Source organism: Cimex lectularius, unplaced genomic scaffold (assembly GCF_000648675.2).
Source record: "Cimex lectularius strain Harlan isolate CLEC.00 unplaced genomic scaffold, Clec_2.1 scaffold50, whole genome shotgun sequence".
Lineage (NCBI taxonomy): Eukaryota > Metazoa > Arthropoda > Insecta > Hemiptera > Cimicidae > Cimex > Cimex lectularius.
Genome location: NW_019392716.1, coordinates 1367882 through 1392585, shown reverse-complemented (window position 1 = coordinate 1392585; position 24704 = coordinate 1367882). Strand labels below are relative to the sequence as shown.

The 24704-nt window shown below is 37.0% G+C and overlaps 1 protein-coding gene across 2 annotated transcripts in view; it reads right to left on the bottom strand.

The window, feature by feature from the left end:
- The window catches only part of LOC106664287 (centaurin-gamma-1A), a 211218-nt gene that overhangs the window by 78800 nt on the left and 107714 nt on the right, over positions 1-24704 (bottom strand). The window contains exon 1 of one of the 2 annotated variants that reach the window (XM_014389873.2): positions 4-209. The exons of the other annotated variant lie outside the window; for it this stretch is intronic. Within the exon in view, the coding sequence (XP_014245359.1) occupies positions 4-160 (157 nt within the window). The 5' untranslated portion in view covers positions 161-209. Of the gene's footprint in view, positions 1-3; positions 210-24704 lie in introns of those variants that run through there. 2 annotated transcript variants of the gene reach the window in all.

The window sequence follows — 24704 nt, the reverse complement described above, 5'->3', positions numbered from 1 at the left end:
TACCGGATTTTCTCTTCTCCTGGAGGACTTGAGGTTTGGGCCTCTTGAGTCTTAAGGACCTCCTTTTGAGAGACCTGAGGAGTGACTCGGCCGGAGGCTGGGCCGCGGATTTGTTCCTGTCGGGTGTAAACCACTTCATAGCCTGTGAGACGACTAACATCTCACGGAATCATGACGACTCGACGAGAACCGACACCGCACTGCTCTACCCCACCGGATAGTGTGAATCGGAGGGCGCGCATGCGCCTTCCCCTCCTAGAGTACTATAGAGACTCGGAGAGTATTTCGGGACATTCGGTCAAGGTGCCGGGGGTACGGTGTGTACCCATCGAGGAGAAACAATGAACGAGATAAGGCGGCGGTCACGGTCCCAGAACGACGGCACGCTTTTCACGGGCCTTCCGGTTTCCGATTCCGCCTCCGATCGCATCCCCCTTCCTTACTCCGATGAAAGTTCTTGATAAACAAACATACAAAACGCTTCTCTTACCATCAAAAACATCAAGAGCAATATTAATAACGGAAAAACATATCCGTTTAACTCTGGCGTTTCCTTGAAATTTCGAGGTGAACCAGATCTTGTGAAACGATAAACCAGAGGCAACTACTAATTCAGTCCTTAAGAAGTATTAATTTCACTAAGTTGTGAGATTTTTGAGGCTTGCAGACTTTTTTTAATGGTTTTATTTCTATGTTTAGAACTTATCAATCACAGATGACAACGGAGTCATATGAGTCTCCAATACACTCTGAGGGACGACGGTACTCGATATTCCGCCATATCCCCTTTCACTTACTCATCCACACAAACAATGAAATATATTCGTACATCCACAATCAAGCTACACGGTTATTATAAATAATATTTGCAGATGGGGAAGCATTGCAATTTCCGTTAAAAATCGAAACAAAGAACCCGCAAACCAACATCCCAACCGAAGGTCGTGGGGTCGAATCCCGCACGTGACGTTAACATTTTCATCTCGACCAAGACCTTAGATAAAAAGTATATTTAATTTAAATAATTTACATGATGGTCAATTAAGACTGCGTAACATAAGGATTTATTAATCTTTATGTAAGGTATTGGTTGAAATGAAAAAGCTAGTGTCACGAGCAGGATTCGAACCCACGACCTTCGGCTCAATACGCCGCTGCTCTACCACTTGAGCTATCGTCACTTCGATCCACTCAACACCAACTCCCCATCCCAACCTACCTTTCGAATCGAGTGCATCGAAGTCACAATAGCTCAAATGGTAGAGCAGCGGCGTATTTAGTCGAAGGTCATGGGTTCGAATCCCATTCGTGACACTAGCTTTTTCATTTCAACCAATACCTTACATGAAGATTAATTAATTGAAAGAAGTTATTTGGTCAATGGGACCACGAAATATAATGGATATGGATTTATTAAGATCTTGAGCAAGGTCGGCCAGAGAATTGAACCTCCTGTTTAGTATATCAAGACACGTTTATTAATCTTCAGTGCTGCGTCTGACAAAATAGCAAGGGCAGAACAAAATAAATGTTCATCATCCCGCTGACCTAACTTTAAAATCTAACAATCATTTAAATTTCAATAAATTGACAAAACAATAAAAACCTTCATCTCCGAAGGAAACAATCATAAATAATATTTTTCCCAGAAGTTATTTTCCTTGTGTTCACTAGATAATAAGCCTGATCTAATTTGTTCACTTTCTAATATTAAGTAATATCTTAGTTCTATTAAGGTAATGAAACTTTCATACTGGGCTTTCTACGTCTAAGCACCATCCAACCGGAAGCCATCTGATGCTGACAAATAAATCAGATTGGACATTCGATGTACTGCCCATATTTTTTTTTGTCATGCGCGCTTAAAAATGCATGATAAATTAATGTGCGATGCTTCCATGAGAGTATTTTACATGGTAATAGACTTTAGAGAACCAAACCAGAAAGTGTACGTCTCAATGTAAATATTGTTTACAGTTATACAATTTACTTTCATAATCACCCAATAGCAGTCATATTTAGGTCTGCGGCCGATTCGTAATTCGAAGTTAAACTTAATTAAGCAATCAAACAAGACATAACAATTCCAACAGGGGCCAAATTGCCATCGTAGCTCAACAATTTTATTCTGCTATTCTATTAAATTTGTCTTTTTGTATATTTCTTTCCACTGCACAATTTTTGACAATATTGTTTGATTAAGGGAATTTAAAACATTATATTAGGAGGTACATGTATATAAAAAGATTATGGGGTCAAACAAGACATTAAATTTTTCAGAGGAAGAGGAAACAGCCGGAACTTCTTAACGGACTACGAAACAACAGTTTTCCTCCCGTAGAAAATGTTTCCAGGCACCATAACACGACCATGAAGGATAAAATGATGCCCCGGGAACAGGGCGAAGTAATGAAAATCATAAAAGATTTCGTACCAACTGTTGTAAGGTAAGCATAAAAAGAATGATATAACTTACAACCATGCATAAAAAATAAAAATTACGCCATAAAAGTCTCAACGTAAAATAATTAGCAGGGATTTAAAACTATAAAAGATCTTTTACGTTATGTAGTATAATAAAAATTTACTCTAAAATCCTCTTAGCTCCTATTTAAGACTGAATTTACAAGTGTCTAATATTATCAAACGATTTACAGATTTTTATCTCATTTAATTAACACAAACATGGCATATTAAATTTATATTTAGATTTATTGTATAATTGTAGAGCATAACAATGGAATTATAGTTTGTAAGTTTTTAAAGTATGCCGGAGCGCGTTATCGACAAGAAGCTTTTTCAAATTGATGACTGTCTGTGTGTTAGTTATAACGAGCTGCTATTGTTCACGGAGAGCTTCCACCTTAAACAATAAAAGGTGTCCTTTTTCTATTTTCAAAGTCAAGGTTGTCCAAACCGTTTGTTTTCAATCCGAGCTATTCCCCCGTGTAAATATTCCGACTCGATTTTATTCACTAAGATCGTTAAACGTCTCAAAACGGTGTCGATGTACAGGAAAATCTTTTGTAGAGAAAGGCTTCTGGCCAGTATAATCTTTGGACCGTGAAGGTACTATTCTGGTGAGGACGTGCTACTGCCTAGGCATGTAATTTTTCAGCCCACACTCACGGAAGCCCGGCCTTGTCGATCCCAACGTTTATAAATTTGGTACGTGCCTAAGAAGGAAACGATACATATTCAATGAATTATGACGATTTATATGTACATTTTAACATTTGATTTACTAACCTAAATTTCAGATTTTGTGGAAGAGACTTATTAAGTTATAATAGATAGTAAATTTTTGCTACACATTGGGATGATTTTAGAGAAATATCGTGAAGACAAACGGATAAATCCAATATTTCAATTTTGTGTTATGTAAGGTATTGGTTGAGATAAAGAAGTCAGTGCCACGAGTGGGATTCGAACCCACGATCTTCGGCTAAATACGCCGCTGCTCTACCACGTGAGCTGACGTGACTTCGATCCTCTCGGACACCAACTCTCCATCTCAACCTACAACGTTCGAATTTTCCCTATTTTTGCCATTTTCAAATGTCGTGTAAACAGGATTGTAGAAGAAGTATCACTTCACTAAACAGCACCCCGAGGCCATTTCATAAGCTGCTGAGAATCGAATCCTGATTACATGACATTTGAAATGGCAAAGAGAGGGAAAATTCGCATGATTGTAGGTTGAGATGGGGAGTTGGTGCTGGTAGAGCAGCGGCGTATTTAGCCGAAGATCGTGGGTTCGATCCCACTCGTGGCACTGACTTCTTTATCTCAACCAAGACCTTACTTAAAAAGAATAATTAATTGAAATAAATTATCTAAGTTATCATGAATGATCTATTGAACACAACAGAACACAGTGAACCACATTTACGAAAGTTTGGCAGTTCTGATGGCAAAACAATAAAAATCTCAATTTGAACATTAGCAAAGAATTTTAAGTCATGATATCCGACCATTCACTTCTGATGGCCTAAGTTAAGCCTATTAAAATCGTCTTTTTTGTGTACAAATACATATAATAAAATAGAATTTTTATTTGTTATAAAGCATAGGTCTTATAAAAGGGTTGAGAGTGATACATTTTTATCAAAAATATAAACATAAATAAATTAAAATTTGAACGTATCATACGAAAATAATAATTAACTAAAGAGAATACATTAAAAAAAGGCATTCAAGTAAAACGAGTGTGAAAGACTAGCGCTGCGCAGGAATCGGTGTGGCCTGCTGAGCTATGTCGAAAATATTGAAACACAATACTGATCATAAAGATAAACAACTTGAATATCTAAATCGATAAACGTATGTGGTTATACAAATGGTCTTTTTTTCTCAAAACACCAGCACCCCGGGCCTTGATATGACCTTTCCTGTAGCGAACTCCCGGAAAAAACAGTACAGCAGAAACCAACATGCACACGCAAGAAGAAGCAAAAATCCCAATCAAATGCAAGCAGACAAACACACTTAAAAACAAATTTATAGTACAACAAAACTAACAAAATTAAATTAATTAATTAAAAATAAATAAAAAATTTTTAGGAGAGTAAAAAGCTATTATTTTTGTACATTTTGCAAAATTTGTTACATCCGTTTTCTTTCATATTATCTTAATAAGGAATATCGATCTAGCTAAGAATTTAGTGACATGGATACCAGAAAATATTCAATACCAGTACTCGATACTGGTAACGAAAGAAATATTCGATACTACTCAAGTATCGACAGAAATCATTCGATACTAACGAGTACTTACTCATATGAGTACTTTGTCGTTCATTAAATGATCAACTTACTCGCTATCGACTTGTGTGTACAATAAGACATTCGTTAAAGTAAAAAAATTGCAGTTGTTCCATAGTTTTAAGTATTTTTTCATATAGTGGGTACGTATGTACGAACAAGGAAAAAATCTCAACACATTGCAACAAAATTGATATTTCAATTTTTTCGAGTTTTGACAAAATTGATCAACGGGTGTATTCTTTTCAAATGTTTAAAATGATTAGGCGTTTTCCTGCACAGTTTACAAGATGCCGACGATTCAGGTTTCTCAGTAAAATAACCTCATGCCTTAATTTTGGAAGGAGACATGATTAGGTATCTATCTATGAGAAGGAGGTTTTTAGATACTTGAAGACAAAAACATTTAAAAAAAAATACTGAAATTAAAAGTGCGAGATGCGACCGGGAAAGAATTGAAAGTTACCAGAATTATCAGCAGAGTTACCAACCACTAAGTCGAAATCTTGGATAACTTTGTTGACACATGCCGCTTGTAGGCGCTCCTAACAGTAACTAGTCAACTCCCAGTTTGATTAAAAGTATGTTTCGAACGGAAAATAACAATTATATATTACTTGAACAATTGATGAAAAATCTATTTGAGTATTTTGACCGATACAAGTATTCGATACACTTCTTGTATAGAATGAAAATATTCGATACCAAAAGTACTTGGTATCGAAAGAAAATACTTGATACTTTACTCATATCAATTGGTATCGCACGTCGCTAGCTATGATGATCTAGTATCGATGATCTGATCTTATTTCATCCTCCTGGCCTCGTTATCAATTCGCGATCCGGCACGTTCCGCTCACAAAAAATCCGTTGCGGCCGCATTTTCGGCAAAAAATATATTTTCCTTTGAAGGGCGAGAAGGGCCTGGCATGTCCGTGGAATCTGTTATCTCTGTGAGATGTGTTAAATTCATTATAGGAGGGTTATCTGATTTTTGATAACGTCGGTTCCTTTGCTCTTTTCTGCAGTAGAAGATTGACATTTACGAGGATTTGTTATTTGTTTAAAATGTGTTATTTATTTTCCTTAAGGTAAATAATAACTCAATAGATATTTTGCTAGATACCGTAAAGCCCCGGGTATTTTCACATTAGCGGATAATGGATGGATAGTCGAGCTTATTCCTTCCTAGAGGCCTTTGTTGATCCTTAGCTGTTAGTGACTCATAACGTCAAAGCCATCTGATCTCTGTTAAGATATCACCACTAGGATTTCAAGCGAAAACACCCTCTTCCGGTAAAGAAAGTTGTCAAACACGCTTTTGCTGCCTATTGTATAAAAAAAGATCGTGTAGATAGCCTTATCCGCTGAATAAATTTACATTAAAACTTGGATTTATGTGTTGCCGTATTTCGTGTAAATTGAATCTTTACATGCGATCTGTTTTTGTTGAAATGTAGAAGCCATTGGGTTTATTTATGTCAATGTTATTACAATAAATTAAACAGAGTAGAGCAATTAGATTTTTTGTTTAATACTTTATGAACACTGTGGATCTCGGTTTGGTCTTGATCAAAAATCAAATTCAATTGTTACTGCCAAGCTTTCGACCTATTTTTAAAAGGTCATCACCAGGGCAAAACCATCTTAAATATGTCTACAGATTGACATAATTACGTTTTACAAAGACGATTTCCAATTTGTCTGAAGACCGACTCTTAACAGTTAAGGACTGCCACGTTAAGTGCTTGGCAATGTGGGATCTGAATCGGTCTTACAAGAAATTTGAAATCGTCTGTGTAAAATTTAATTATGTCAATCTGTAGACATATCTAAGATTGTTTTGCCCATAATATGACCTGAAAATAGGTCGAAAGCTTGGAAGTAAAAACATAATTTGCTTTTTCATCAAGATCATACCATGATCGAGAGAATTTGTTAGTAGAAAAGTGGTCGATTCATATAACACTGACGGGCAAAAAATTCCACCCAAATGATTTTTTTTTATTATTTATTTTCTGGATAAAAGAAAATTCTGCCCTTAATTTGACTTATTGTTTTTATCAATAAATATTTATTTATACTATCTTTTAAATTGGAATATCAATTGACTAAACACACTTAATCCTTAATCCAAAACAAGAATAAAGGATTTTTCAATGTTTAATTTTTACGGAATTTAAAATGTTTATTCAGTCTCATTTGAATTCTTAAGCAATAAACTGTTTGGTTTTCATCTTTGTTTTCTTAATTTCAATTTTTAAATTTAAAAATGCCACTTATTGCTGAGGATGTTACGCGTGTTGTGACACTTATTGCAGATGGACGTTCCATCAGGTAGGCGGCTATTGCCAACGAAACTCTACGAGACGCCGTTGGACGTTTCCGAAAAACTGAGTCCTATCATAGAAGGCCTGGTTCTGGGTAGCATGCCCTAGGATAACAAACCACAGGATGACCGTTTTTTGACTTCGAAAATTCTGCGAAACCGGCAACTTACTATTGTTCAAGCGGTTCAAAAGCTCCAGGAAGTTAGAGGTGTTCAAATTTGTGAACGCACTGCTCGAAGAAGATAAAATCAGTATGGACTGATGGCTTTTCGGGCGTAAGAGGACCAGAATTGACAATAACACACGGAGTTCCACGGTTCGCATTTGCTCGAGAACACACCCATTGTTCTTAGACAATTGGTCTGCTGTACTTTTTACAGATGTAAATTTGCTCTACGAACTCCAGAAGGGCGTGAAAGAGTGTAGAGAAAGGAAAGGAAAGGTACGAAGCTTGTAATTTTTTGGTGTGGGCGGGAAATTCAATAGAATCGCACAGAGTTGGTTGTTGTTCGTGGAGGGTCTTTGAAGGGCACTCGCCATGTGGATGAAATTTTGGAACATCGTCTATCCTCGATGAAATCAGTGACATTCTAATGCACGATAATGCCCGTCCACATGTTGCTCGCATAGTACAAACGTACCTTCAACAGCATAACATCAGGGTCTTAGCCTTGTCAGCCTATTCTCCAGACTTGAACGCCATCGAACTTTATGGCATAACCTCAAAAGCCGAATAACAGCACGTCCATTACTTCCTGATACACTCCACGATCTTGAATGTCCTTTTCTAGAAGAATGGGCTAACCTCCAGCAAAGACCGGTAGAAAGTATGCTGAGGCGTCTTCGAGATGTAATTAAGGCAAGAGGAGGAAATACGCGATATTGAAATGTTAATTAAAAATTTAAAATAAAATTAAAACAAGTTTTATATGTCCGTCTTTTATTAATATTATTGTTTTTTTAAGTTTCCATAGAATTTACATTTTTTAAACTTAAATTATTAAGATCAAGATTATCAATTTTTAAACGGTAGCACGTGAAACTTTGATTAATTTATAAAAGTAAATACAAATCAAGTTATATTACAATTTTTTGCCTGTATTTTACTACTTCGATTTGATCTTCTTGTGCACTTTTATTTATAAACAAATCTCAAATTGAAAGAGTTCCATTTTCACGCTTTCCGGGTATTTTATTTTAAGGTTTACCCATAATATTTGGAACTTGTCCAGCCAACATGACGACTGGCCGTTTTCGCGAATCAAATCATCACATGAAAGATGTTCTAATTGAAACAGCCAGAGAAGGACTTTTTGTTTAGAAGAGGGCAAGAGTCGCTTTCAAAATGGAAAACCGGTTATCCTGTCTTAGGAAAGAGTAGGCGTAGGAGAGAGTAATTAACGGCCGAGGTAAACATTTCATAATCCGGAAGATAACTATCTAATAAATATCTAATAATCTACGAAAATGAGCATTTCGCCTTTTCTTTTAATTTTTAAATCCCCCTCACATTTTTCTCGTTCTTTCTTTTAGCTGTATATTAAAAGTAAATCTCTCTTCTCTCCTCTCATTCTCTCTCACCCCCTCCACCCCTCTCTAACTCGCTCTCTCCCTCTCACTCCCTCCATAATTTTATCTCACTCTTATTCAAAAGGACGTGGGATGCTTGCTTCTACACTTCAAATGCAAAAAAAAAGTATTAACTACCGATTCTCAAATTTCAAACCTTTCGTAGATATTCAATATTTGTTTTTTCCCCCAACTAGCCCTTTCCCTTTCCCCTTGTAGCCCTTGAACTATTCGATTTTGCGGTAATAAAAAAAATATTAAAAGCGCGTTAAAATTACTTCAAGAAAGCACACTTACTAGAATTTGCGCCTTAATTTTTGGTTAAAACAAAAAAAAATCTTTCAAAAACTTCTAAATTTAAAATTTCTAAAAAATACTAAATCTGCAATCTCATTAGAAAAATTCACGGTATAGAATGGCAAATTTGATAACTTTTTCGTTTAAAAAGCTTTCTAGCAGTATACCCCTTTTGTTAATTACAAGGAAACAAAAACAAAATTCTTTGCTAAAGGGGAAAATGTGGCTGTGTGAAAACGGGGGGGTTAGTGTAGTAATTCAACATTTTGGTTTGGGCAAAATTTTCCAACTGTAACTTAATAAAAAAGCAAAAAACAACAAAGACATACATTCATTGAGGTTATGTTTCGCAAAACATATTATTTGAAAATATAAATTGTTTTTAATAAATTCAAGGGCTTAGTAAGACTTCTGATCGGTAGATATATCTTGAATAAGATTATAGCAAAAATATAGTATAAAAAGTTTCTCCCTTTTTATAAGTTATATATATTCGGTTTTAAGGATTTTTTATAAATAATCTTTGTTTTTATTTTTGGAATTTTATCAATGTCGGGAAAGTGGTCGAATCAGCGGCACCCCCAGCAATTTAATGCATTCGGAAGGGCGCCATTTGGCGAAGATAATCGAGGGGATGTGTCACTCCACGACCTCCCCTTTGAATTTGGCCACGCGTGTCCCGTTAATTTCGTCGGCTGAGCCGATCCGTTGGCAAAAAGTTCAATTAAGACCTAGGCCCGGGGATGATCTTTATTTACGACGCCGTTTCGTTTTTCTAGGAGGCCTGGGCATAATTGGCCGTTATTGTCGAGAGGGTTCCCGGTGGTGAGTCAGACCCGGCGGGACTGCGGGGCGCCTCCCTCAGGACTGTCGAGTCACAACGGGAGACGGAGGATCTTTTCGGACCCCTCGAAACTCCTAAACGGATTATCTAAGCGATCAACAGGCACCTAATCTATTTTATCTATTCATAAAAACACAAATACGGTTGTGAAATTACAAAAAGAGAAAATAAAAAGCGATTTTCTTGTACTGCTTAATTGATCATAAAGATGTACGTTTATAATTAAAATTGAAATATTTCAAACATTCGAGGTACGCATAATCCCAAGCAGTGAGGCGATAAACATTTCACTGGTTAACTTTTATTTTATTGTGTTTTTATACATTTTTAATCTAACGTTCTACCGTAACGACAGCTTTTGCATTACACTAGGAGAAATACGTTTGCCAAGTGGGTGAGCAGTATAGCTGCTTGCATTTTACGCATGCCCAAGCGATTTATGCACATTTTGTGCGTAAAGTTCATAGGGAATCTGCTAGAAAGCAAACCGCATAATACCTGAAATTGTATAAGAAGCCGACATGTGGTTGGGCGTTTGTACATTCTCCAAAATTTTCATAAAAATTGGTCATATGTTATCGGAGTTTTGCAGGTTACGAAGGATTTACCACATACATTCACGGAACTAAATTTGTTGAGGTCTGAAAGGCAAAATGCGAGTGTAAATTTTGATTTTAGAGGACAACAATTTTTCGGCACCCCTCATGCTTGCAAGGCCTTCGGTAGTTCGGTCGCAAAATTGCTAGTTTCATACACAGTTATTTCTTAGATTTTTAATACTTACTGTCTTTTAAGCTGAACAACATAACTCTTATATCTTACTAGTACAGTGGAAATTAGTATTAATAGAAAACAATTATAAAATAGAGTGTTGTAATAATCTTTACTCGTAAGAAGTTAACGCGCGTGCAATACATCCAATATTCTTTATCCGGCCCGGAGGAACAGAAGCACTGTGTGCCCATTAACTGAGCTTATAATAGATGTGATTCTCAAAGATTTTTATGCTGTAGTTCTGCGTGTATTGTAAATATATACATATCAAATAAGTACAGTATCGTAGTAATCAAACAAGGTAAACTCGAACCTTTTATAAATTTAGTGGTGTGATAATTTACTCGTCGAACGTATTCACTACGGTTTTATAGTAGCAGTAATTTTTGTGGCAAAGTCGACGTTAAATAAGTACATATACCAAATGACCTGACAGATATTGACCACTTTATAAAAAGATATTTTCAACTTACAGTTCATACGACCCGGATTTCAAGTTTATAGTTCATCATCAGGTTTTAAATCCTTCAATCTGATGATGAGTTATAAGTTTGAAATCCAGATCGTTGAAATCCACTAATTGTGAGTAAGAACTATCTTTTTATAAAGATTGAGCAACATACTCACTCCACTATTTATCATTTCTAGATACTGACCTCATCCATTTATACTACATTTATTTGAGGTAGAAATGAAAACTGGGAAATTCCAACAATCCATAAACAATTTTATAAATTTAAGTATAGTGTGTGTTTGTGTGTATATTTGCGCGTGTAATTATATACCTTATCCGGCCCGGAGGACCTGTTTTACCAACGCTGAACACAGCAGGCTTTTGAAACGGGTATTCTCAGTATTCTGTTAACACCTGATGTGTATAAAACCGTCTGTTTCTTTATAACGGTTATGAATTTGAAAAAAAAACCCGTAGAACTTGGAAACGAGACAAGAAGGCAAAAAAAGGGAAATTTTATAACAGCTTTTAATAACCCTTTTTTAAGAGCACCAATTTTATTTCCTCGTCTAATTTAATAAACACTCCTCCGTTTTATAGGTAAGCAAATGGCCTGTCTGTTTAGAGATTACAATTTAATGGCTCGACCAAATTGATGAGATATGACGGCGAGATCCCAGGAAGGCGATTAATAGGATATTTTTCTTTGGTCTTTTCCAAGTACTAATTACAAATAGGCCTGGCTGTCACGGTCTGATCTTTTTGCGAGATACAATTTTATTTCACCGCCCCATCTAGAACCGTGGTTAAAATAGCCGTGAACACGCTGCTTTCATTCGCGTGCGTCCTGCTGGGAATACAAATTGAGATTAGGTTTCTCAAAAGGACAACAATGGTGGAAACTAACGGAAAGCTGTTTGACACGGGAGAAAGAAATAATAGAAAAAGTTTCCGTTTTTGTTTTTACCCAAGCCCATTTGGAGTTAAGCAGTAAACTATTTGCCGAAGTGCCCACATCAAAGGACAAAATGTACTTATTACATTTAGTTTTAGTTTTAGTAGCATGAGTCAAATTGACATGCTATCCGTTAGACATTTTGGTCACCATTCAAATCCATCCGCGTGGATAATGATAAGTGACCTTTCAAGAAGTGTTCAAGCTTTTTAAGTCTTGACAGCTGCGTAAAAATTATTTTCAATCTTAGGGAAGTAAGGAAGTAAAGGGGAATGACCTAACCTGATACTATACGCTTAGCACGTTCTGTTTATTTAAAGACTAAAAAAAGGGCCTGATACAGTTATTGTACGCTACGTTCTTTAAAATCTTGAGTCATCATTGGAATGTAGATCCTCGCATCCTGACTACTTGGACACCTCAAGCATCAATCAAACCATCAGTGAACCTTTCATTTATCAATTACTCCAGAAAGTTCTAAAATTGTACAACTGAGAAGCAACGATCGAAATGGCCTTAATTCGTCGCCATGTAAATAGTCCTTAATGACTCCTCATCATCCTAGTATTTGCGTCAAACCAATTTGTATTTAAAATCAATATAAAAACCTGATGCCGATTTTTAAGGCTGTTGGACAGTCATACGTCGTACGTCAGTTGTTTGGTCCAGAAATGTGAAATGACTTCAAAATGGTCAAAGTCAAAGGTATATCGATGTCTCCTTCAATTTCATCCAAAATCCCAACTCTGGCCTATTTTGGATATGAATTAGTGCAAACAGTGAAAGTTCTACTCATAAGCTTATTGGTTTAAAAAGTAATTTTTCAAAATCGGTCCGGGAAAAAGCTCTTCCATTTTTGCTTCTACACTGATTTCAGGAATAGGACTCTGAATTATGTAATAAATATCAGTTCTGAAATTAAAGCGTTGTACTCACAACTAGAATATGTCAGCAAGCACATTGTTCGTGTCTGAAAGAGATAAAATGGAAAGAATTGCAAGGAGGCAATACCATGTTGCCTCAGCCTGTTTATATTCCTGACATCAACACCTTCGGTCAGTCTTTATCCATAAACATACTTTTTTTAAGAAGAAACATCTATCACAAGCAACTAAACCGAATTGACTATTTGGTAAGAATGGCCAAATTTCAAACAGTTCGGGGAAAAGGTGGTGAACAGCTAGTATCTAGTCTGGACTATCGACTTTTGAGCATTCACTCGATATCAGTTTAAAAAGCAAAACGTTATATAACCAACTATAACAAAGCACTAACAATAAGACCCAGCTTGGACATGTTGCGCGTTTGACCAAGACAAAACAAGAATTGTAAGGAATCCAAATCATGTTGTCTCGACCCATTTATATCACTGACATCAACACCATTATCATCATCAAACTGCCATCTTCGTCCCTGAACATACTTTTTTTAAAGAAGAAACATCTAATACAACTATCAACTGAATCGACTTTTTAGTAATACAAATATTTCAGTTTGAAAAACGGTCGTGCATAACTTGTTCCCGATGTCAAGCCTATCGACTTTTTAGCTTTCTCCTCTAAGTCAGTTGCAAAGCTTTGTATATTACTTTATTACGAACTGTAATAAAGCACTAAGGCAAAGTTTCATGTTGCGTGTTTGACTCAAGGCAAAACGAGCAGAGCTGAAAGGAGTCTTGTCTCGACCTGCTTACAACCCTTATGCCAGACGATCGGAATAAACCCCTGCCAGTTTGTTTTTAATACTTTATTTAGATTTTATACAATACACAGATAAATAGAAAAAATAGTACAACACGACATGGATAACAATCCGTCTGTCGGGAGTTCACTAAAATGAGAGATAAAAGTGAAAACAAATCAAATGAAAATAATCACTTAATACTGCCTACTAGTATTCATTGTCATATGTTGTTGTTAGAGACTGGGGTTGACCTGCAGCTTATTTTTACTTTGAAACTCCACTTCTCATTTGTTTCTCAAACTAATGACCTTAGTGTCTTCGTCTCTATCCAAAATTACAGCCACAGCCGTGATGAACACGAATTATTTGTTTTCCAAATGGAACAAGTTGGCACATGATTATGGTTATCCTTTCACGTTCACAAGTATCACATATAAATGACCGGCGAGGATTACCTGAAATCCTTGTTAGCAGAATTAGGAAGTCCATCGGGGAGTTGCCTAAGGAAAGCCTCAATTATCAACCCGCTTCCTCCTTTATAGAGATTTGGACCATTCATTCGATTTACTAAGTGGGCACACAAACCCTTTACACCTCTCCGAGATGTGATGGTTCTTAAAAATGCGTTGCGAACAATTACCCTGGAAACCTAATGTTAACGAATTGTACTCCTTACGCAACTCAAATATAAAAGATGTTTTTAACTGTGTGGCAGAGTGCTCGATTTTGCCAGAATATCGCCTTCTGCATCGGGGTGTTCCAAGCCTTTCCCGCGTGGTATTTGCCCAGACCTTGAAATAAATAAGGAATTGAAAAGCTCTAGCATACTACGCTCGCGATGCCTGGCAATATAGGTATCGACTGACCTCTATCAGCTACATAAGATTTCTTAAAAGACAGGACAGTGAATCCATAGTGGGCGCGAATGGTTAATATTATGTCTAGCTAACATGTAATTACATTCACATTGATGGATTTCTCAATGAAGAAGGCGTGAAGTCGAAACACGTACGAGTGAAATGCAAACCTTAATAAGACCATAATAAGCAGAATAAGACCTAGAAGGGGCGTCGGTGGCGGTTTAGGCGTTGACACGGCGCTCATCACTGTAAGGTAAAGGTCCCGAGTTCGAATGCAGGGCCGCTGGATACAATTTGTACATACTTATAAATAGGCATTTTTTTCAAAAACGCCGGCACCCCGAGGGTTGATATGATCTTTGCTGTTGGGAACCTTAATTTAAAAAAAGATCTCGTAAAGCGTCAATAAGCTCAACTCTACGAATGTGCGATAAATTAATTTTTGAATAAAAATAATTTTCTGAACAAGGCTCTTTTCTAAACCTAGTACGATCTTCTTTAAACATCACGACAATTTTGTACTAAAATATAGAAAAATAAGCGTTATTTGAATACAATACTAAAGTATGATTCATCAACCCACTGGAAGAGCAGTGTCGCCCACCGAAACCCTTTCATGGAAGGACTGTTTTTATTTGTTTTAATTCATCCCTAACGATGGGCAACTTCCTGTTTGGTAATTGAAGCGAGCACCCGGCGCCTCCTCACTCTAAAAACAATTAGGCCAAGCTCGCAATTTAATCAGTTAAATGTCTTTGTGCTGAGTGCGGGACGAACCACCTGACCCAGGTTCTCAATAATTTTGCGGAAATATTCCCTTCCTAGCGTTCCGGGGATGTCTCGGCTCAGATGTCGGAATGGAATTTGGGAAGGGAAGAAACGTTTAAAGTGGTCCTGCCCTACTATTTCTCTATCGTAAACACGTAACAAGAAATAATAATAAAGGAAATTGTCCTTATATCGATTTTCCCCCTTTCTGACTTGTATTGCTGTTATAGCATTTATTATTTCTAAGATTGGTATTACAATTGCACAACACTATACTTGCATAAACGCTTCAATTTAATCAATTTCATTCGCCACAATTTTTCATATTGCATAATATATTTATTTAATGGTGAACCTCAAAAAGTCTACGGTTAAGCTGTTCAGAAGGGGTGGTAGACTTAAGTCGTCGCACCGCTGGTATTATGTATTATAAAGAGGGACGAATATAGGTGGTTAATGAGTATAATATATTGGGTGTTCACCCCAGATTGCAGTGGGCGAATCATTTGAAGAAAAAAGGATCATTAACAAAGTTTGCAATCAACAAGACGTGGTCCTTTTTAATTACTCAAGAGGTCATCCCATTAAAACTATCAAGTATTTAACTTAATGTGCCGTTCGATCCTACGTTACGGTTGCCAGGTATATCGCATTCATCCAGGGAAATAAAAAGGTTAGGAATACATTCGCGGAAGAAAATCATCTTCTCTGACAGTCAGACAGCTCTGAAGGCGTCACGCGAGGTGAAGGCAAAGAGTGTTTGGAACTGCACGGAGGCCCTGACGGAAGTCAGTGACACTAATGACCTGACTCTGGGTCGTTGGGCACTCGGGGCATAGTGGCAACGAAAAGTGTGACATATTGGCCAAAGAGGGGAGGAGGGGTCAACATGGACTCTCTAGGTCCTTAACCCCATTGTGGCTTAGCATCCTGCCTCAAAATGGATACATTTTAAAATGGATCCTTAATGAGTCCAAAACCTGGTGGAACAATACCACAGATATGAGTCACGCGAAGAAAATCATAGAAGGTCCGCAAAACTTACAAAGGAATTATTGAAAGGCAACCGCAACCGAACCGGGATTCCGGTTTGACTCCTACTGGCACTGCCACATAAGAAAGCACATACACCGGATAGGAGTACAGACAGAAGAAACACTGTGCAGATACGGCCAGGAAGAGGAGGAGACCGCAGAACACAATTTATGTTTCAGTGAAGATCTATGTAGGTGCAGGTTCTGGCAACTAGACAGGAAAACCCACAAGCAAGATCCAACACTAAGGAGCCGCTGGCAAGGCTATGGAGGTTGTTTAACCATCCACCAGAAGCTGGCCAGTGAGTTATAAAAAACAGAGGGGAACAATACTCAGGTAGAGGTGCAGAAGGCTTGTGGCCGCCTCTTTTATTCCTATCCCTATCCCCTTAGCTTTCGTCAATTTGATTCAATAGAAAAAGTTCTAAGATTTTTGTCCGTAAATTATTTTATCAATTCCAATCCCAAATTATATGATTTACTTACAAACATCGCCAGATCCATTACACATTCATATCTTACAGCTTCACTTCTCATTCATTCTAGAACCTTACACCATTCAGTTTCCAGGCTAGTAAAATTTAGAGTTATAACGACGACTTCCGGGAATGCACATTGGCTATATCTATTCCATAAGTTCTCCCTAACCACTCCAACCTTTGATAATCATGAAAAATGGTCACATTTCTTTTTAGCTTTGTTGTCTGCAATAAAAGAGCATCCTAGAACTGTTAAAGTATGCCGTGTTCAATCCTTAGATAATTTCTCGTTGTTTAAAGACCTATTCATGCAGCTTATTTAAATCAAAAAACAAATTTTCTTCTGTCTTAATCTCCTCCTCCTCATGATACTCGTAAGATCTGATAGCCAAGCAGGCATTAAAGCATAGCTTGTAACACAATCACATCAAAATTAGTCAGTGAATGCATCCAAAATCTCCAAAACCTGGGGAAATACAACAACCTGATGATACCTTGGGTGCCAGGGCACATAGGAATTTTGGGTAACGAGAAAGCAGATACACTGGCCAGAGGAGGATCTGCAAGACCATACATAGGCCCCGAACCTATACTTGGAATAACAAAAACAAATACAGAATCCTCGATCGCAAAATGGATCCTAAAAAAAAGGAGCAGTGGGTAAACTCTAGCGGCGCTAGACACAGTAAACTTGATAGAAATGATAAATGATGGAGTGAGTGTGGTGTTCAATCCTTTTTAAAGAGATAGTTCCTACTCACAGTAAGTCACACACTTACTGTGAGAAGGAACTATCTTTTTAAAAAGGATTGAACAGTAAACTTATGATGAAACAGCCCTCACCAAGACTTGCAAACTCACTGCTCCAATTGGAGGGGTTAGACTCAGAAGAGTGATAGGACTATTAACTGGTCATTGACAACTGAGAAAACATCTACACAACTCGGGCATACACAACGAGGATCCCATGTGCATATTATGCAATTTGGAGGAGGAAACGGCCACCCATATCATCTTCGAAGCGACCTAACGCACAAACCCCGCTTCCTAGTATCCTCATTACCATAATATACCATACTATAACTAATAAAACCAAATCTTTTCAGCTTTGTTATCCGCAATAAAAGAGCATCATAGAAATGAATGCCTACGCCGTGCTCAATCCCCATATAATGTCTCGTTTTTTAAAGACCTATCTCATTCATGCAGCTTATTTAAACCAAGAGAACCAATTTTCGTCGGTGTTATTCTATCTGAGTCGCGTTGGCTTCTAAAAGCTCGTTGCGAGGCTCTCCATTGAACTCTGCTCTTTGGATATATGTAGGTTCTGTTCTCTTTGCGCGGTCAATTGAGACAGTTCTTCCCTTCCTAGCTGATTGTTCGATTTTAGGAGAGATTCGACTATTAAACATCGGGTCACTCACTCTTACAAGAATCCAAATCATTGAGATCCCCGGTCTACCATACGGTAGAGAAATGGTGAATGGAGGAGTGAGTGCGGTGTTCAATATTTTTAAAAATATAGTTCCTAATCACAGTTAGTGGTTTTCAGATCCGGTTTTCAAACGTATAGCTCATCATCGGATTGAAAAAATTTAAAACCTGATGATGAGCTGATGAAATTGTATGTGTTTGGTAATCACTACAATACATGCAGATCAACACTTAGAAATCTTTGAGAATCATACCAATTTCAGTTCAATTTCGGAAAGGGAATTATGTAGTCAGTACACTCTCCTCCAAGCCGGATAAGGTACATAATTACATGCGCAAATATACACACAAACACATACTATACTTAAATTTATAAAATTGTTTATGGATTGTTGGAATTTCCCAGTTTTCATTTCTACCAGTAGTCAGTATCATAGAAATGATAAATAGTGGAGTGATTATGTTGCTCAATCTTTATAAAAAGATAGTTCCTACTCATAGCAAGTTGTTTTCCAACAAGCTTGAACAAGCTTTAGCTTGAAGGAGTTCTACAATCTGATGATGGGCTCGGTATGCTCGCCACCTTGGAATTATAGATTCCATTTAGTCCAGAAATTTAATTTTTAATTTCGTATAAACCTATTTTTCGTTGAATACCACTATAATCGTAAAAAATAGTTAATGATCTGAATGAAAAAAACCCATTACTTTTCTGTGCACTTATTTCTATTTTTTTACGTTCTACAATTAATGCATATATATCCAGAATTCTTTGTTTAATTTATAATTTCGAATTATGTGCGACAATTTACAACGATCTTCGAAGAGACGGTTTTAATTCCATGTTGTATAAACTTTTATAAATATGTTCCATTGATGTGCAAAAAGTTATAAAATAAAATATTTCTATCTATCTATCTAATATATTTAGTTTTGCTGATACAAATTCAAAACCAAATGAGAAACAGTATCCTTGGTTGATTATCTGTATTAAAGGAGAATTACAAAAACGAAAGGGTTCCATCCAGAGTAAATAATTGTATTTGTAATTGGAAAAGAAGATTGTGAGATGAGGTTGACGTCATTAAAGTTGGAAAAAGAAAATTTCGATTAGATCGGTAATACTTGGCTGAATGCCGTTAGGCGGGTTGATTCCATCCTTGAAACCTTAATCCTTTTGGAAGAAGGATCTCTCTTTTTCCCGACTTTCATCACGTCCGTAATGAACTAAAAATAACCCTGAGAAATAAAATTCAACATTTAATTCAAGTGTTATTAGACAAAATTGCAAATCGTGTCAATAATTTCCGGCATAAAGAAACTATGTAAGACGAACACAGTCTGGGAAATTTTTTGGGAAAATGTGGCATCTTGAATAAATATTTTCCAGATGGTTTTTTTTAAAATGTCGTGCAAATTAGTTATCTACGTGGTTTGGAACACTTCCTCGATCTGATTATATCCCTAAAAAAATACCATCTCACGACAGTCTTTATAGGTAAATAATACTTCTTTGAAAGACAGGAAAAAAAATAATAATCAGAATTCAAAACCTATCTCAAATTTTGCAGAGAATACCCATATTCAATGAGATTTTCCAGGAACAGTTTACAAAAAAACTCTTATACTGCTGATATCAGACGTCAAGGCGACTTCTTACACATTTTAAAACCAAACCCTACGAAACAATAGACAAGACAAAGCTATTTGTAGTTTGGGTTTAACTAAGACCAAACGGTTTGAATTTGAAGGACCTGATATCTTGTCTCGGTCTACTTAAATCCCTGAAGTCGATCAGTTGGTCCTCCGGGCCGGATAATACATTGCTACCTAACTGTACAGCAAAAAGTATACTTTCCAAAACATTAAGACGTTAAATACAGAGATTTATATACATATATACATAATTTGAATAATGTATAATCATTTGAAGGTGCCTACTCCGTTATGGCGAGGGCGTGTGTCTTAGTCCTCCGGGTTGGATAAGGCTTATTATACATAATTCTACAAATAACGGGTCGAAAGTTGTGAATGTATATATTTATAAATTTAAAAAAAAAATTTTGCGGTAACTGAAGAGCCATAGCCACTATCTTTTTACTTATCCTTGACCTTAATAGTTTAAGTTTGGTCGTTTCATAAATATAAAATCAGGGTGTGTTTGTCTTTTAACTACACCGAGACATAAAACCTGAATAATTTCCTTAAAAATGTTGAAATATCTTGTTTCTCAAAGTTTCGTTGTTCTCCTATAATTAAAAGCTTGACTAAGAAGCAAACGTTTGCCTCGACCTGCTTATATCCCCGGTGTCACGCGATCGCATTAAACCTCTACCAGTAATAATGGTTATTATTACGACTAACCAACATGTACGTTGGTTGGTACATAAGTGGATGCGTTCCTCACTGAAGATGACGTGAAACCGAAACATCGGAAAATTCAGCCGAGTTTAAAAGTTCAATCAACGTGGGGGGGGTGAACATTCTTTTATATTAACAATTGTTGATAAACTTCCTACCTTATAAATGCCCATAACTTAGCTTTTTATACAACGACCGTAATTTGTTTAAGAACAGAAATTACATTGTGACTGATATATTACATGCAAAGAGGGTGGGAAAATGGCATTGTTGTGACGAGCAAAAAATGATTGCAATAAATAAACCCCGCAAATGAATGGGATTTAGCCGTAGAGACGAGGACACCGGTTTCAATTGGTGCAGGTTCAAGGTTGGATCGCCGAAGACCGAGCCCAGGGGTCGCTTAGGAAGCAATAGCACTTGTTTCACCCCTGCGACAATAAATCCACGGTCTGTCTTCGTGGAGTATTGTGGCTCGGATACGACAATTTCACAGCTACCCGCCCAGTAGATTTACAGTGGGAACTTGCCTACTGGATAATAATGGCAGTAAATCCTCAAGGTGAGCCATTGTCTGCTTTGCGTTCCGATGTATCCAACTTTTTTTCTCTCTTCTCCCGGGACTCTTTGCTTTCGTTTTCACCGGTCTGTTAATACAAGGAGAAAGTTCATCTATTTTCTGCGTTTCAATAAAATAATTTAGGCAATTAGACTAGCTTTTAATTAAGGGGAACAACGAAACTTTGAGAAACATGAGATTCAACGTATTTATCGAAATTATTAAGCTTAAAAATATGGTTCATCACTTAACGAAATTTTTTTTACATATATAAATATACACATTCACAACTTTCAACCCGTTATTTGTATAATAATTTAAGATAAGCCTTATGCGACTAGGAGGACTAACACATGTGCCCTCACCAGAAAGGTGTATGCACCTCCAAATGAGTGTATATATAAACCATTTTTAATTAAACTATACATCTTTATAAAAATCTCTGTATTTAACGCCTTAATGTTTAAACATGAATAGTATATTTTCTTTTATACAATTAGGTAACAATACATTATCCATCCCGGAGGATCAAATAAAAACTTACCAATCCCTCACCAAGAAAATATCCTTGGACAATGTTCCACTGATGATCTGTTATCGCCATCTAATGTATTAACAAAATAATTGCTATTTATAATTACTATGAATTTGTGCTGGAAAAAATAACATTCAATTATATACAGGTGTTCCAATAAAGATTTCCACTTCTGCTAACTTTTTAATATTAGCCCGATTTACATGGGAATTTTTTTCACGGTCTAGAGTAAATCATACCAAAAGTAAAAAATTTAGCAAGGGAGTACAATCTTCATTGCGACACCCTGTATAGAAAAAATATATTTTTGTTTATAAACTGCTGATTAACTATTATCACAGTCACTGATGTTAGAGAATAATCTAATAATAAGTGAAAATGCTGAAAAGGAGGGCTGAAAATAAAGTTTTAAAAAGGCCCAGTGTAAATAATACCAAAAATAAAGAATTTCGCGATGGTGGACAAGAAAAATATATTTTTATAATTATAAACAACTCTGTTGTTCTAGTATAATCATAGTCTCTGAAGTTAGAGAATAATCTAATCTCACTTCTCTAAAGAATAACGCAAGAATAAGTGAAAATGCCGAAAAAAAAGGGGGGGGCTGAACCGACTGAACAAAAAACAAAAATAAATCGTAAGGACAGTTTTTTTTTTTTTTTTTTTTTTTGTTAAATTTATAGATCATCCTCAACGAAAATAATTGTATAGCCCGTGTTTCGGCCGTACTACACCAACGGGGAGGAGGGTAGCTGAAAAATGAGAAGGGAGTTTATAAAGACATGGGGTGAGGTTGAGTGCGAGCCCCTCTGAAGAAGCCGTGGGGTGAGCCTTTTGACTGGAGGGCTCCAGACGGAGGCCCTCGTGAAACAAACCATTAACTGTATTAACTGAATGCTTTAAGCATAAAATAAAAATTACTGCCATCAATCTCGGTGACACCCAGGGGTCGACAAGTGCCGGTATTAAAAAAGGAGTCCAACTTGATCCTAATCGCATTTCAATACAAACTGCGCAAAAATGACTAGGAATATTTGTAATTTATTCTTATTCTATTTCTTTTAATTAAATTAACCGATATATTCTTGTTAGTTTGATAAAGCGATATAGAACATACAAACCAAAAACAACAAATTGTTAATCGTCATTTTTAAAAACGGATTTACTTAAGAATAGTAAACATGATGATTACTCAAAACAAACACCTTTTCTCGTCTTTTCTCCATTTTAATCCAGTTGTATTCTCTTTAACTATGGAAATACATCATCTTGAACCAGAAGATGGCAATTTTTTTTTTAATTTTTTTACGAGGGTTCGCAACAGCAGAAGGTTATATCAACCCTCGGGGTGCCGGTGTTTTTGAGATTTGTAACTATGTCGGGTTCGAATGGAGGGCCGCTGGATTCGAACCCGGGCCTTACTGTGATGAGCGCCGTGTCAACGCCTAAACCGTTGCGGCCACCGACGCCCCCCGCAATATTATTGTGAGAATGAGTCATTGATGTCACCGGCAAGTGGATATCGCGGAGGCAGTTGGCGTTTCTCAGAACATGCTTTACCCCTTTTTAGAGTGACTGGAAGTGCCAATAAGAGACCTGGTTGTGGATCTCAGCGCATTACGACGCTAAGGGGCAGTTTTTATCATTGCCGCAAGACAGAACACTTTGCATAGTGCCCGCCATTTCCTAAATGAAATACAATATGTTTGGGCAAGGACTTTATCAACACAAACGATTCGTAACTTTTGTGGGAAGTTGGCTTCACATCGGAAGCCCCTTTCAGACGACCTGCAGCAACAACCCCAGAATATGGTGAAGCGAGCGCCTAGAGAGAGAACACCAACTGTTATGTTGTTATGTTTACTGATGAGTCGCGTTATGTCCGTGAATTCCAGTTTCATCTGCTACCACTACAGATTAAAAAGCGACTACAAAAGTAAACACAACAACATTCGAATTGGTGTTCTTTTCAGAGCTCTCGCTCCACCAGATTATACAGTGCATACAACGAGAGGCCAAGAGCATATGATTGATACTTTATGATTGACAAAAGGCCTAGTCAAAACATTTGGTGCTTCATCTAGCATCTGTTTTTTCAGTTTTTCTGTCTGTAGTGGTAGTGGAAGAAACTGGAATTCACGGAGAGAAAAACGATTCATCAGTAAACATTACAGCATTCCAACTGCTGTTCTATTCTAGGCGGTCGTTGCGTCCTTGCCAAAGCACCTTATACTTCTTGAAAGGTTCTGTCCTGCAGCACTGACAATATTTCTGTCCTCCCTTAGCATCGTCATGCGCTGAGATCCACTACCAGGCCTCCAATTGGCACTTCCAGTCTCTCGGAATCGGGCTAAAGCCAGGGAGACCACGCACTGAGAAACGCCAACTGCCTTTGCGATTTCCACTTGCCGGTGACCTCAATGACTCATTCTCATAATAATATTGCGATCTTCTGGTTGAACATGATGTTTTTCCATTGTTAAAGAGAAAACAACTGGATTAAAATGGAGAATAGAAGAGAAAAGGTGATTTTGGTTTATCTTTTCTATTTTGCTTTATCGAACTAACACTAATATATATCCGTTAATTTAATTAAAATTAAGAGAATAAGAAGAAAATACAAATATCCCTATTCATTTTTGCGCAGTTTATTTCACTGCCGTCTGGTACGTTTTTATACTGAGATGAATATCTTAATTTCCTCGCTTATAAAAAACATTGTATGATGTCACATGATAAACGCGAATTTCTGCTTGAAACACTTTTTCTAAACGGAAACTAAGTTTGAAAGATGCATAGTTATTTTTTCAGCTGTATTCCAGCTGCGTCCCGGGTCGAGGGTTCCCGACCTGGAATCCACGTACGTTCACCTTTGTTCCTGTTCCGGATTAAGAGTGAGATAGTCGGTGCAAAGAAAAGGAAAGTGGCCGCGTCGGACTGGGCGTAATCTCGTCGAGGGGAATCCAAGCCGATAATTCGTCCGGATGGGAAAGTGGAGATTAAA